This window comes from Xiphophorus couchianus, chromosome 17 (assembly GCF_001444195.1).
Source record: "Xiphophorus couchianus chromosome 17, X_couchianus-1.0, whole genome shotgun sequence".
Taxonomy (NCBI): Eukaryota; Metazoa; Chordata; class Actinopteri; order Cyprinodontiformes; family Poeciliidae; genus Xiphophorus; species Xiphophorus couchianus.
In genome coordinates this window covers 14,599,226-14,612,966 of record NC_040244.1, presented here as the reverse complement: position 1 = coordinate 14,612,966, position 13,741 = coordinate 14,599,226, and the positions used below count along the sequence as shown (strand labels likewise).

General features: G+C 39.4%; 2 protein-coding genes across 3 annotated transcripts in view; one reads left to right on the top strand and one right to left on the bottom strand.

The window, feature by feature from the left end:
* The window catches only part of LOC114160728 (anoctamin-4), a 48,801-nt gene extending 43,170 nt beyond the window's left edge, over positions 1 to 5,631 (bottom strand). The window contains exons 1-2 of one of the 2 annotated variants that reach the window (XM_028043472.1): positions 5,245 to 5,631; positions 1,279 to 1,353 (exon numbers count right to left, since the gene is read on the bottom strand). In XM_028043472.1, the coding sequence (XP_027899273.1) occupies positions 1,279 to 1,353; positions 5,245 to 5,464 (295 nt within the window). In that variant the 5' untranslated portion in view covers positions 5,465 to 5,631. The remainder of the gene's footprint in view (positions 1 to 1,278; positions 1,354 to 5,244) is intronic. The other variant, XM_028043471.1, reaches the window with a different exon arrangement.
* On the top strand, positions 28 to 13,507 carry LOC114160736 (NXPE family member 3-like). The gene is made up of 8 exons (XM_028043486.1): positions 28 to 211; positions 8,186 to 8,357; positions 9,021 to 9,422; positions 10,321 to 10,613; positions 12,053 to 12,105; positions 12,285 to 12,317; positions 12,444 to 12,668; positions 12,748 to 13,507. Exons 2-8 carry the CDS (start codon positions 8,226 to 8,228, stop codon positions 13,302 to 13,304), a joined length of 1,695 nt encoding a protein of 564 aa, XP_027899287.1. The 5' UTR covers positions 28 to 211; positions 8,186 to 8,225; the 3' UTR covers positions 13,305 to 13,507.
* Positions 13,508 to 13,741: the final 234 nt, after the last annotated feature.

Sequence of the window (13,741 nt, the reverse complement as noted above, 5' to 3'; positions counted from 1 at the left end):
ACCTTAGACGCGATGACGTCACCTGCTTCCAGAACTTCCGTGTTGATACGTCGGAGCGTCTGGAGCACAGGAAGCGGACGTTTTTTACTCTATTGGATTTTTTTATTTTTTTTTTATCGATCCAACGATAGATGTAGCTATAGGAACAGAAGTTCGCCAAGGAAGCACAGGAAGTTACTGCTGCTGTGTCCCGGACCATCTTTACAAACAGGTGGGTGAGTCCAGGCGTAATCAGGGCGTGTATGGCAGGCCGTCATAACATAAAATCGGTTTCACCGCACTAATTTCAGATAGCTTAAATTAGTTTATGACTAGAGGACGTAGACGTATTAGTAAATTCAGATATTTCTAATTACATTCTGACTACTGATTAGTATAAACTATGTCAGCTTTACCACTGAGTTGTATGGAGGATTCAATTTCAGACGTCTACAGTTAAATTACGTCGAGTCATAAAGTGAATTAGGGAATTTGGGAATGGGTTGACAGTAGAACGTTCAGAGTTTCAAAGATGTTTTTAAGTGAGTTGTGTTTGTCGGAAGTGAATAAATAGGAGGGGAAAAAATTGCAGATTTCTGAAGCAGTCTTCAAGCTGATGAAATTTAGCATTTTCCTTACAGGCCACACTGCTGAGCTCTTTCGACTTTGTGACATTTTCTGACAAGTTTGTGCTGGGGAACCTAAAATTCTGAAGGCAGCTGTTTGGACAGCTCAGTGAGAGCACATGTCGGCCTTCCACGCAACTCTTAATTCAGATATCTAAAATTGTAATGTTTACATGTGAGATGTCATATTTGAGATGTCTGGAAGGGGGATTTTGATTCGTCAAAATGTAACTGAAGATATCTTGAATTATTACTCCTACTAGTAAGAATGTAAATGCAGATTACCTTTAAATTACCTTTCCGGATAGTCCAAATATAGTCTTGTCTAGTCAAAATGGATTTTTAGATATAACAGTAGATTGTGTGTGTGTGTGTGTGTGTGTGTGTGTGTGTGTGTGTGTGTGTGTGTGCCAGGTCTGGAAATCACAGCTCTTGTTCTATCAGGCTAAAACAACCTCAGTCTTCTTGAAAATCTATCTGAAATTGACCTTTTGTGTGAGGCGATGACCACTGCTGTAGAGCCCTTTTGGTTTTGGCAGCTTGAAAAGTGTTCTACGCAATACTTAACACCACCACACAGCAAAACCATCCTGTGCACATGAACGGCAAAATATTTAAAGCATTTTTTCCCCCCCCCTCCTCTAACCAATAATTGAGTTCCTGTGAGACTTACCGATGGTGATCTGACTGACGCAGCTGTAAAATGTTCCTGAAGACACGTTGTAGCTGCTGCTGCTGGGTTCACGGTCTGTGGGACACATAAATAAGGCGGTGTGTTATCCAAAGTAACTTGCAGCGGGAGGGAAGAAAAAAGATATTGATTTCCTCAGCGCGAGGCTAGCATCGGTTGGGTTTTTTTTTTTACAATCAATGCTTTTGCAATTAAAAGTTTCTGTAGTCCGAAGGTAAGGGGAAATATTTTTGTCTCGCAGTTTCAAATATGTCAAGCAACCCCTGGGTGTTGTGTTGCTCCAGCGGGGGGGAGGTGGAGAAAACTCCTGAACCTGCAAGGTTACGAGAATGAAACTCTAATCCTGCAGTGTTAGCACCCTGAACAATGTCAGGCCACACTGAGTGTAACAATTCTTAACCTTGGAGGCGATGGAGGAATAGAGATTAGGGCGTTCAAAGTCATCGGGATGACATCTGAAAACAGAAGCCGCTTGTGCTACTGTCCTATGAAGACATTGACAATAGATCAAAGAACCATGTTGGCTATCAAAACAGTTTTTAATAGCTTCAACAATCCTACTAAAGAGAGACACAGGAAAATAATAAATCAATGTGAAAAAAGTATGTTTTTTTTTTTTTTTATTATTCTTGATCTAATGTTGCCTTTCTAACTTGCTGCGGCAGAAAGCTGTGCCGCACAAGCAGATTCACGAACATTTACATAAGGATTTAGTGCCTTTTTTTTCATCATCTATATATTTGTGCTGCGTTCAGCGACATGTTTCAGCAGCATCACCACTATATGCAGAATTTGTTGTTGGTGCGTTATATTTAAGGGTGAAGCTCCCATTGGGGTGTTATATCTCAAAGTCACCACAAGGAGGGTGTCAAGTTCGACTGCCACTATTTTCTAAAACTAATTATGAACAAACCTCTGAAAGCTGACAGCACTGAGTAAACAGTAAATAAAAGAAATTAAAATACTTACATATTTTGCTCAGGACATCAGGCTAATTATTTAATCTTCAGTTTCTAATCGCTCATTAAATTTCACATATACTTGCTTTTTCTCTATTCTTTTTGTCTCTGCAGTATAATTACTTTTTGAAAAGTATTACTTTTTTTGCTGTCTTTTATTTCACATTATTTATTTTTTTTTAGCCACCAGTAAAATCTCTCTGCTACTGCTTTGAGTCATTTATAGGTTCTGAGAGAAAAGTGTGGATTCAAAGCTTTCCAATGACGTCAAACACACAGAAATAATAATAAAAAGCAGCTGTTCTTTACTACAAATGTTTTGCACTTTAATAACATATTTGGACTATTTGTAATTTAAAAGAATAATAAAAGGAAAAATAGACTTGAGTTGCATTTTTTTTTTCCTATCAGCCCAATGAAAGCTCGACTCAAAAAAGTCTTTTATTTTAGGTGTTCAGATGCAGTTAGTCAGCGCGGGGTGCAGCGCTGCTCACCGCCTCGTCACTAGGGGTCGCCCGTTCTCGTCTTTCTCAAAGACGAAAGACTACTAAAAGTTGCCCCAACTGCTCTACATCATTTCCTTTGCAGTTCTTTGGGTTTCCAGTGAGAACCGTAAATGGCAACAAAGCAACTTCGTCACTGCACAGACGATGAAGCAGGCGGAAAGCATTGCTAATAAAATGGCTGGACATTTATCGGTTAATTTAGGGGATCAAGGGTTGAGGACGTTTACGGGTATGTTGAGTTTCGTCAGAATCACAGTGCACGCCATCAACAGCAACTCTGAAATGGGAAATGTACAACAGACCATGCATAGCTGAAGCGCTATGCTATGATCTGAAAAAAATTTAGGTGATAAGAAAAAACACCACTAAAGGCTTTGGTCAAATTTATTTTTAAAAAAATGCAGCAAAAAGGCATTTCTGCTGCATAAATTTAATCTTTGACGTCTTCTTTAAAAGTAAAATTAAAATCTCACCCCGTCTCACTCTGAACTCAATATCTTGGATCATCTTGGGAGTTTTAAATTCCCGTACACGCCTAATGACAATGGCAGTCATTTTGATGGATAACATCTAAATGATTCCTTTTTTATTGTGGACTTAAAGGAATAAACAGAACGATTCCATTATTCATTTATCCTATGGTTAACAAACAAAACGACCTCCACACCGAAAACTACGGCCCTGATGTGGAACGCCAGCTTTCAGGGGAGACTGCAGTGATGATTAATCTGTCTCGGCGCAAGAAAAACCAAACCACAAACCTGCTGGATTATTTCCCTTAACCCAGATGTTGGGCTTTCGCTGCTAGGACAGACGGCTTAAACAAAGATAAGGTCAAAAATAGGAGGGTAGAAATCAGACAGGTGATTTATATTCCATAGCAGAGATATTTTCCTTCGCCTTCACTGCCCTGATTCTCATCCTGATTCGTGCGTCGATCTTTATCAGTCTCAGTTTGTCCTGACAACTGTTCTTGAAGTTCATCATCTTCATTTCTACCATCTCATTCGTCTTCACTACATTCATGTCAATAACCTGCTCCCTTAAAAAGACAACAAGGCTGAATTTATTCTGGAAATTGGAGAAAGTATGTGGGAAGCTCAAGTAAGACTAATAAATTTATAGAGATTAGTAATTGCCTAAACTGTGCCAAACTTTGTTAAATACAAAACATCAAATCAAAATGACAACATAAGGTGTGTTTTTGAATTTAATGCTGCTTTATTAAGGTTTTCCATCATTCATAGGGATGCCCTGTGTTATGACAGCGTGTTATGGCCATCGTACATTTTGAGATTAATCGCAGGAATTTTCACAAAACAACCCCTCAAAAAACAACAGGAAATTTCTGAGTTTAAGAAGCTGAAAACGTGCAAGAAAAAAATCAGAAATTTTGAGACCAATCTCACAATTTTTTTAAGAAAAAATGTTGAAATTTCAGTTTCAAAAGCCAAAAATTTGTGAGAAAAGACAGAAATGTTTAGGATCAATGTAGGAAATTTTGTATAAGAAACGTGGAAATTTGTGAGTTTCAACATTTGAAAATTTTCTGGTAAAAAAAACCTTTTTTTTTTAAATGTATCTCAGAAATTTTCAAGAAAAAAAACTTGGAATTTTCAGAGTTTTGAAACTTTTCACACTACGAAAATTCCCAGAAATCAAACATTTAAAAAAAAAAATAAAATCTTTTTAGAAAATTTCTAGTAAATGTTTTTTTCTGAGTTTTTGGAGGAAATGTACACATTCTATCTACAATGGCCAATGGCTTTGTGATGGCCCAAAAATAGGCTAAATGTCACTCAACCAATAATCCAATAATCATGACGTTACATCTGCCCATAGGCGGATTGGTCCATATACGTTTCCTGGAATAACCCATAAAAATAAATCAAATGACTTTGTTCTTTACGAACCGCAGAATATTTCAGATGCTTCCTTACATTTCTGCTTGGGACAAAGTCATCAACAGATGTATCTGCTTATTAAAAAGATCAATAAAAAGTTCCTTTCAAAATCACTTCCTGTTCTAATTCTCTAATCTTACACCAACAGCTGCATCCAAACAGAACCGCAGCGACACTGAGGTTCTGTTTATCACCGACTGGCTCTTTTTTTTTTTCTTCTTCTTCTTCCAGCTGAAGCAATTACAATTGACTCCATTTTTACAGAGAGATCCTGCAGACGTAATTTATTTCCAAAGCTGTTGGAAGTCAGCAGGAAACCCTATCATCCATAATTCATCACATAATGAATGAACAACATCACAGCAAAAATGCTCAGTGAGAACAGCCAAACTCTAGATAATTATTATTATTTATTTTTGTTTTTGAACGTGTAGTAGCTGAGTATAAACCTGAGTTGGACTAAAGTGTCCCACTACTTTTGAACCTCTGCTTTAGATCTTCAGTGAAGGTAACAGTTGTAAAACATCATATCAAAGTCTGGATGCTGCACAGGATGCCTTTTTTTTTTTTTTTTAATACCTGCGGACCCGGAGGAGAGGCGCGTGGTGAAGGCGCGGCGGGGACTGCGCGGGCTGCCCGGGCAGACCCGCACCACCTCATCCTGGCATTGCAAGCACACGACCTGCCCGTCTCCGACCTTGCTGCAACCGACGTGCTCGCCGCCGCCGCCCTGGATCTTCATGCTCGCGCCGATCTGCTGGACCAGCCGCACGTCGGCCGCCGCTTCATGATCCAGCATCCTCCTCCGCGGAGCCCGCACAGCATTACGCGCGGCTCCGCCGGGCGAGGCGACGCTCCCCGCACCGCCTTTCGCTTTGGACCCCTCCCCACTGCGACGCGCACAGCACGCGGGGACACGCGCTCACCTCAACTCCCCCTCGCTTCCATCTGAGCTCGCGCTCAGCTTTTTCCACGCGCTGGACGATAAATGCTGGTCTTTTGCGCGTGACCGCGGGCGTGGCTGCTTCACGCAGTTTCGGTAATGTGAACACGCTGGGATTTGTGTCCAGTTTGTTGGAAATCACATTTGAAACTGTTAAGCAACACAGAAGTTTGTAAGTCACCATTTCTCTATTTTCTGAAACAACAACAACAACAAAAGATTTTGGTTCCTATAATAATGATTAAATTATAAGGGGAAGCCAGGTTTGTTGGGGGTTTTTTTTGGTAAATCAAAGTCGCTCACTCACTTTGAGAGTCCTTATCTTTGAGTTTTAAATTCATAAATCAACAAGAATCTAAATTTTCCACATTATTCTCAGTATAATTCCTTTAATGACAAAGTTTTCAGACTGACTGGACCGTTCTTGAGTTGCACACACAAACAAATCATCCCACAGTCTTTTAGTCACCCACAGGTCCCACTTTGGGCACCTCTGAAGTTACTGAAAGGTCAAACAAAAACATCCATAAAAAGATGTTTATTTTTTGGTTTCTGAGGCTAATCTTAGGGCTGTATAACCTAACAAATGATCATTTCAACATATTACAAACCGATTGGCTGAACTTAAATAGCTTTAAAGAAGCATTTGGAGGAAAGTCTGCAAAAAAAAAAAAAAACCAACAAAGAACTGAAAACTAATGAACCACAAATTTCATATAAAGTAATGTTTAGAATGATTAGACCATAATTTCCCTTTAGCAGTAGTCTAATCCCAACTGATGTCTTAACGTTGCATAATTATTTTAGTTATTTACAATACTTTTTTAAAGTGTTGAAGCATAAACAATAATTTAAAAAAAAAGGTGATGTGATGAATTTTTTTTTTTAAAGTCATGATGAGGCGCCAACGTCCCAACCACCTTCTCGCAGTTCCAAGGTCAAACTAAAACAAGCGAAGACAGATTCCCCCCCCCCCCCCACGAAAGCAGAGTCTAAATCTCTGGCCTTGAGCTCTGGCGGAAAACTGCTGGGGAAAAAAACTCTTCACCTTGAGGAAGAACCTTCAGCTCAGGGGAAATAACCCAGATCTGCAGCTGCAGCCATCCTTTACAATGCTCCACATTTGGAGGCGCTGCATGGTCCAGCCTCATGTCAGGGTGTTGGCTGAGCTGCATTTGGCTGTTCAGTCATTTCAGGCTGCGCGAACATAATGTTTTAAGGATCTCAAACTATTTTCTCCTGGTTTTTTTTTTTTTTTTTTTTTGCTTCAGTAATGTAGAGATTCAGTAACGATGAACCACTGCCAGAAAAGACGATTCTAGATGTTCAGTTATGTCATTCAGTTAGAATAAGTTCACAGAATTACAGGTTCAAGGACCAAAGCGTTAAATGTTTTCCAAAAAAAAATTGCGTTTTTTCTATTAACATATTTGTTAAAACATTCATCATGTTGCGACAGTATGAGATAAGATAATCTGTCGGGGGGGAGAATCAAGTTCCTCTGCCTCCTCCATCTCAGTGCGGTCTGAAAAAAAAAGGTCAAAAACAACCAGTCAAAACCAGGAGGCGGGTCTTAGCGCTGTCAGTCATGCCCACGTATGCTCTGATAAATGCGTTAATGTTAGAGAAACAACTTACCTTCACAGGACAGCTGTCAATCTGCCGTCATGTGTGGCTGTTCTAACCTAGGGTAGTGAGGCTTAATGAGGTCTTTTGTAACCTCCTGGCGGGGCCCATCCATAGCTGCGTTTCCTCTGACCAAAAACAAAAATGTGCAAATTGAACTAGGAAATAAATTTGCTTAATGGGAAGAAAAAAAAAAACACGTGTTTTGATGTAAAGCTTTTGCGCTAGGACGAGATGGTCTGTTGTGCGTATCAATATTCTTACACAAACCTAACCTGTCACAAAACGGGTTGGGGGTTTTGAAAAAAAAAATAACTGAGGTGATAACAGTTTTTCCTCCAGCCGGGCAAGCTGGAGGAAAAACTGTGAACCGTCAGCGAGGAACTTTGTGAAATCATAACTTGCAGTGATGCAAGATGTTTTCATCCACTTGCCACTTGCAACCCTCCACTTTGGAAAATGTCAGATGCAAAGACATTCTTTTTAAAGTATCCACAGTGCCCCCTGCTGGTCTCAGTAAAAAAAAAAAAAAAATAGAGGACTCTGGTATTTGTGACGCTGATCTCAAACTCATTTAATAGAGAACTTAAATTGTCTGGACACTAATAGGTTAGAGGTCAAACTCAACACATCTACAGAGCAAAAATGTTTCTGCTTGAAGTCGGCACTATTATAAATAAACATTTAAGATTTTTACCCAAAATGCAAAATAATAATAATAATAATAATAATAATAATAATAAAAAGCAATTTAATAGCAATAGCAGATAAAGGAAATGTGCTGAGAAAGATTCTTTGGAGAAATCTACATTTGACTTGTTTTCAACATAAAACCGCAACAAAACAGATTTTAAGAAAACAACTAATATACAAAACAGAATAAAATGGGAAAAAAACAATAACAAAAAACACATGAGAATGATTCCTAATGACACATTTGCTTTTTTCCAGCTTTTACATTTTAACCTGGGATCGAACAAAGACATCACTGATGATGAGACCACCAGCCTGGAGAGCCTTTTGCTGTCTGAAGTTCAGATTTATCTACCTCCTCTTGACTCTGAATGTCATTATTCTGCTGCTGTACAGAGACAATTATTTAAGAACATGTGAAGTAACCAAGGTGAGTCTGTGAGTCTTATGAGGGATTTGACTTGTAGAGATGAGGTGTACATAATGTGAAGGTGTATTAAAGGTTCGATGTGTTTGCCAAGATTTGCCACGTCTCCAGACGTATAGGGGGACATTTTTCAGACTGATACCGAAATTATTCTCTTGACCAAGGAAAGAGAGAAAGCCTGTTGCACAACTCAACTTGTAACAGTAGCAACAAGTTTGTAAATCCTGAAATCTGATCCTTGTGCAGAAGTATGAAAAAAAACCCCTCAAAGATCTCCTTTTGGTGTTTGCGCACATATGTGCAGAGGCTTTAACGTACTTGCAAGTATGTTGTGTTCAAGTATGTCAGTGTTTGCACCCACCAACCCCTGGCATTAGTTTTGTATACATGCTCAAAGTTTTTCTTGGTGTAACAAGGGGGGTAAGAAGCTTGAAAACCACTCCTTGTATCTCTGCTAACAAAGCTTTGAATTGCACATGGTGATTTAAGGCATGGATACAGATGCTTGGGTGTAGAAACTCCTTTCTGTAAATGAGTCTTCGAGAAGCTACAGCTGAACAATTAACCTAGAAACAGAAATTTTCATACCGCAAATCAAATAACTGATAGATTTTAATTCTGTGTGACTATGCCAGCTAATTTGTATTGCTGTTTTTTTTTTTTCAGGCAAAACTCACCAACAGTATTGCTAAAACCAGCTGCTCCTTCCATTCACTATCACCAAAGGAGGCACAAGTGGCAAATTCTCTGAAACGCTTAATTGCCTGGCCCAAAACGCTTTCTTTGCCACCTCACCTCTCCTTGAGTGACACCAGTGATCCCGCTCACAGCACCTTCACCGTTCTCCCAAACGAACGGGGAAGTTGGTTTGTAGGGGGTCAGCTGGAGGTTTTGATAAAAATGTCCGACTTCCACGGTCGGCCCAAAACGTGTGGCGGAGACTTCCTGCTTGCTCGGCTGCACAACCCTACCCTTAACGCAGGCGTGGCGGGGCGAGTTTTTGATCATCGCAATGGCTCCTACACTGCTGTATTCTCTTTACTCTGGGAAGGAAGCGCACACGTTGAGGTGAGACTAAGTTGTATGGTAAACCGTCGTTTAATAATGTAGGAAGACTTCTCTTCCACCGTTTCCCTACAGGGAAATGCAATTCATCTGTCTCCATGTAGTCCTACCTCACACCAACTAACTTCATGTCCTTTTTTGCTACATCCATAAATGTCCCTTTGGTCTTCCTGCCCTGTGGCTACAACCTCAGCATCCGTCTACCCATATAATCATTGACTCTTCTCTAAACAAGTCCAAACCATCTAAGTAAACTGCACTCCTTTCACACCCCCCCCCCCACCCCCCAGCCCCCCGTCCCTCCCAAAAAAAGTTGACTCTTCACAATGGGAGACTCAGAAGTTTCAAAGACTTGACTGGAGTTAATGTCACAAAAAAAATCTAATTAATTTCCTCACGTTTAGATGCACACGACATGTTTTGGGTTTTTTTTTATATGGAAGTATAGAGTTATCTTCTAAATTACTACTGATAATTGGAGGACAAACTAAATAGCATAGCATATAATATAGAGCTTAAAAATGGCTAAAATCTAGTTTTTTTTTGGACACAACAGATTTTTCAACATAAATATCTTGTGTTGTGCTACTGTTAAAACAGGATTAGCTTAACAAACGAGGAAATGTGTTTTCATATAGTCTTTTAATCGTCCAAAGCAGCTATTAGCATAGATAGTATGTGTGCTGGGCAGGATTTAAAAACACTCTACAAGCTCATTTTTTATGTCAAATTTGAAAGAACACATTGAAAACTTGCTGCATTCTCTCTATGAAATTAAGCAATTGTGTTGTACTTTAATGTGTGGAAATGTATATGTCTTCTGGAACTGAATCAATTTGTTTTGTGTTTCTGATAAATAACCCTAAACGCTTTTGCTAATGTTTCTTCTCATTTCTGCAAGGTGACCTTGGTCCACCCTAGTGAGGGAGTCGCCGTGCTGGAAAAGCTGACCCAGGAGCAACCTGACAGAATCTATTTCCGCAGTCTCTTCCGACTGGGTTCAGCGCACGAAATGACGACCTGCAACATATGCCTCCGTTCAAGTCAGAGGCTGTGCGACTACACGGACCTCAGCACAGGTGAGCCCTGGTTCTGCTACAAGCCAAAGAATTTGAGCTGTGATGCCAGGATCAGCCACGCCAAAGCAGGATTCAGAGTATATCTCAGGCCAGTGGAGGAAAAGCTCTTTCAAAGGTAAGCGAAATGTTACATTTATACACACAAATATAAATTACAAAATGTAGAAATGTAGTTTTCATTTTATTATTATTATTTTCATGTTATTTCACGTATGTTCAGTCATGTTCTTCTTGACTCAACATACGTCTATTAAGAGAAATGCAGTGAGCTTCACAAATTGACGTTATCCTTTAATACATGATTTTACAGACAATAGGTGCATTTCCATTATAATTGCACAATTTGACATTTCGAAAATAAATTTGCTTAATGAAGGCCCGGCTATTTCGAACTTGTTCTTTGATAAAGAAAAAAAATTTTAAAAAGCGTTGCCGCTACGATTAGATGTCGTTTTTGTTTTTTTTTCTGGATGCGCCGAAAAATGACGCGAGTCACTTAACAAAAAACCGGATGTTGTCCTTGGCACAAACCACGAAAAAGAAGTGGTAGGAGATGGAGGCGCGCGCATTTCTACGCCGCAATTGTGAAATTGTGATTTGTTTATTTTTTGTTTGTTTGTTTTTTTGAATTAGCGGAATATTGGCAAAGTTCAGAGTCTGGTGAGAATGGAAATGCATTTAGTCTGGCGTAATTTATGCCATAAAATGCGTGTTTAAAACTGGACCAAAAATGCAAACAAGATCTCGGTAGGCTGACAAGCTTCACCGAAAACAATATGATGAACAAAAAAACAACTTACCGGTAGAAAACAGGACAAGAGGCTGAGATTCAGAACTAGGCAGGTGACTGACATAGTAGCTAGAGGATCCAATGAAAAACAATCTTCTTCTTCTTCTGCAGTACTTTATTGGCAGCTTACAAGCTTTGTGTATTACTGCCACCAACCGGACTGAGGTGTAACCACAAGTTTAACTCACCCTATCTTCCATACCTTTGTTTATTGTAAATAAATAAATGAATACAATTCTCCCGGCCAACTTCGTGTCCTTTAAATACTTTATAAGTGCTTTAATTGCACACATGCAGCTGTGAGAAGAAGGCAAACAGGCAGAGACAAATGATGGATGATGAATCAACACCGTAGGGAACGAACAGGAAGTCAGAGGATTTGGCACCAAATTAAAACCCCTGACAAATAAGCTTTATATTCAAAAAACACAAGAAACAGAAAGAAAGAATAAATAAGTAAATCTAAACTCAAAGGAATAAACAGATACCCCAAGATCTTTAAAATAGTATTAATGAATCTACATACAGTAAGACATAATTATAATAATAAATAACATGGAAGTGATCAAAGCTCAAACATAAATGAAACCTGATAGTCTTAACGTCCCAGGACAATTTTGCCAGTTTGGGCAACTGCCGTCTAGTTCAGTCTGACTCGTACAAAAAAACATTTAGTAAACATTTGTTTGACTTTTCTAAAGTTAAACAAATAGTTTTTGTTTATTTCGCTGAATGTGTTGACATGTTGTTCATCTTTGTGTTAGTGCCGTCAACCTGAAGGTCTCCATTCCGGCTTCAGGACCTGCACACGTCCAAGGTAGAACATTTTTACCGCCACCTTCGTAATTGTCAGTACTGCTGAATACATGGCAGGCATGGCATGAGGAAAAAAAAGTTAGGTGAACTCGTCTGTCTGCAGATTGTCCATAATGAGTATTAATCTGCAATCAAAAACTAATTAATCTACCTACTTCCAATTCTTTCTTCTTCTTCCAGTTCGGAGTCAATTTGATTACTTTTACAGATCAGGTAAGGTTATAAGAAGTAATGCTTGCAAACATCCAGTCTTCTGACAATTTGACATGTAGGAATTTTTAAATTTTTAAATTTTAAATGTTTATAACTATTCTTTTGTTTTGCCTTCTATCTATTTAGATTTTAACTTCCCTTGGGACTTTTCTGGTGGAGTAAAAAAAACTACACAGTCTAGCCCCTCTGGTTATTACTACCAGGGTGCTTGGCGGTCACTAGATGGCACCACAGTTCACCAGTTTAACACCATCACAGCAATCAGCCAGTGTCTGAAAAACAAAGCACTCCACCTGTATGGAGACTCCACCATTAGACAGTGGTTTGAATATTTAAACCAATCGCTACCAGGTATGTGTCCGTTACAAATGTCTGACATTAGGGTTTAAACTGATTCACATTGCTGCCTCTTCTGTTCTCTTTGCCTCAGATCTCAAGGAGTTTGACCTGCGGAGTTCCAATCAAACCGGACCGTTCCTGGCTTTGGATTACGCAAACAACATTTTATTGACGTTCCGCAGCCACGGCCCTCCTATCCGTTTTCGCATCATCCCTATCAGTAATCTCCATTATATTGCCAACGAACTGGACCGCGTGGTTGGGGGAACCAATACGGTTGTCGTTATCGGCATCTGGTCTCACTTCAGCACTTTCCCCATTGAGGTCTACATCCGACGTCTGCTGAACATTCGGAAAGCGGTGGTGCGGCTGTTGAGCAGGTCTCCAGATACTCTAGTCATCATCAGGACCGCGAACCCCAAAGCGCTGACGCTGTACGAGACTCTGACCAACAGCGACTGGTATTCACTACAGCGTGACAAGGTCCTCAGGGCAATATTTAAAAGAGTCAAAGTCAAACTAGTGGACGCCTGGGAGATGTCTATAGCCCACCACCTGCCGCACAGCCTCCACCCACAATCTCCCATAGTTAAGAACATGATAGCTGTTGTTTTGTCTTACATATGCCCCAAAACTGAGAATTTATAAAGAACTAAGGGAGTTTGGACTTTCTTGAATGTGTTTTCTGTTGTCTTCTCTGGTGAACATTGTCTGTGAACGGATACAGTTCTATGAAAAAACATTTCCCAAACCGACTACTAAAATCTTACTTAAGTCACTAGAAACAATATTAGCTTAAATTGAGATTACACCGAAGTAATGGTAATTAAAGTGTCCATCACCATCAGAAATCTTTTGAATTTCTACATTTAATTTCACTTATTAAGTTATTGACGCTGAGGCAATAAGTTAAAGGGTTGAATGTAAAATTATAGAAAATTTCACACCTACAGTTTTGTTCATAAATTTACAGGCATTCATTATGGGTACAAATGCCACATTAATATAATAGACATTTCATGATTTGAATCAAGTTTTTTGGGGAGTGTAATTATCACACAACTGTTAGTATTTTTGACAAGGAC

What these genes read in the sequence shown, in the direction of transcription:
- LOC114160736 (XM_028043486.1), top strand. Translation starts at nt 8,226, where the DNA reads ATGATGAGACCACCAGCCTGGAGAGCCTTTTGCTGTCTGAAGTTCAGA. An exon ending in GAGGAAAAGCTCTTTCAAAG is followed by an intron (nt 10,614 to 12,052) that starts GTAAGCGAAATG and finishes TCTTTGTGTTAG; the next exon opens with TGCCGTCAACCTGAAGGTCT. An exon ending in TGATTACTTTTACAGATCAG is followed by an intron (nt 12,318 to 12,443) that starts GTAAGGTTATAA and finishes CTATCTATTTAG; the next exon opens with ATTTTAACTTCCCTTGGGAC.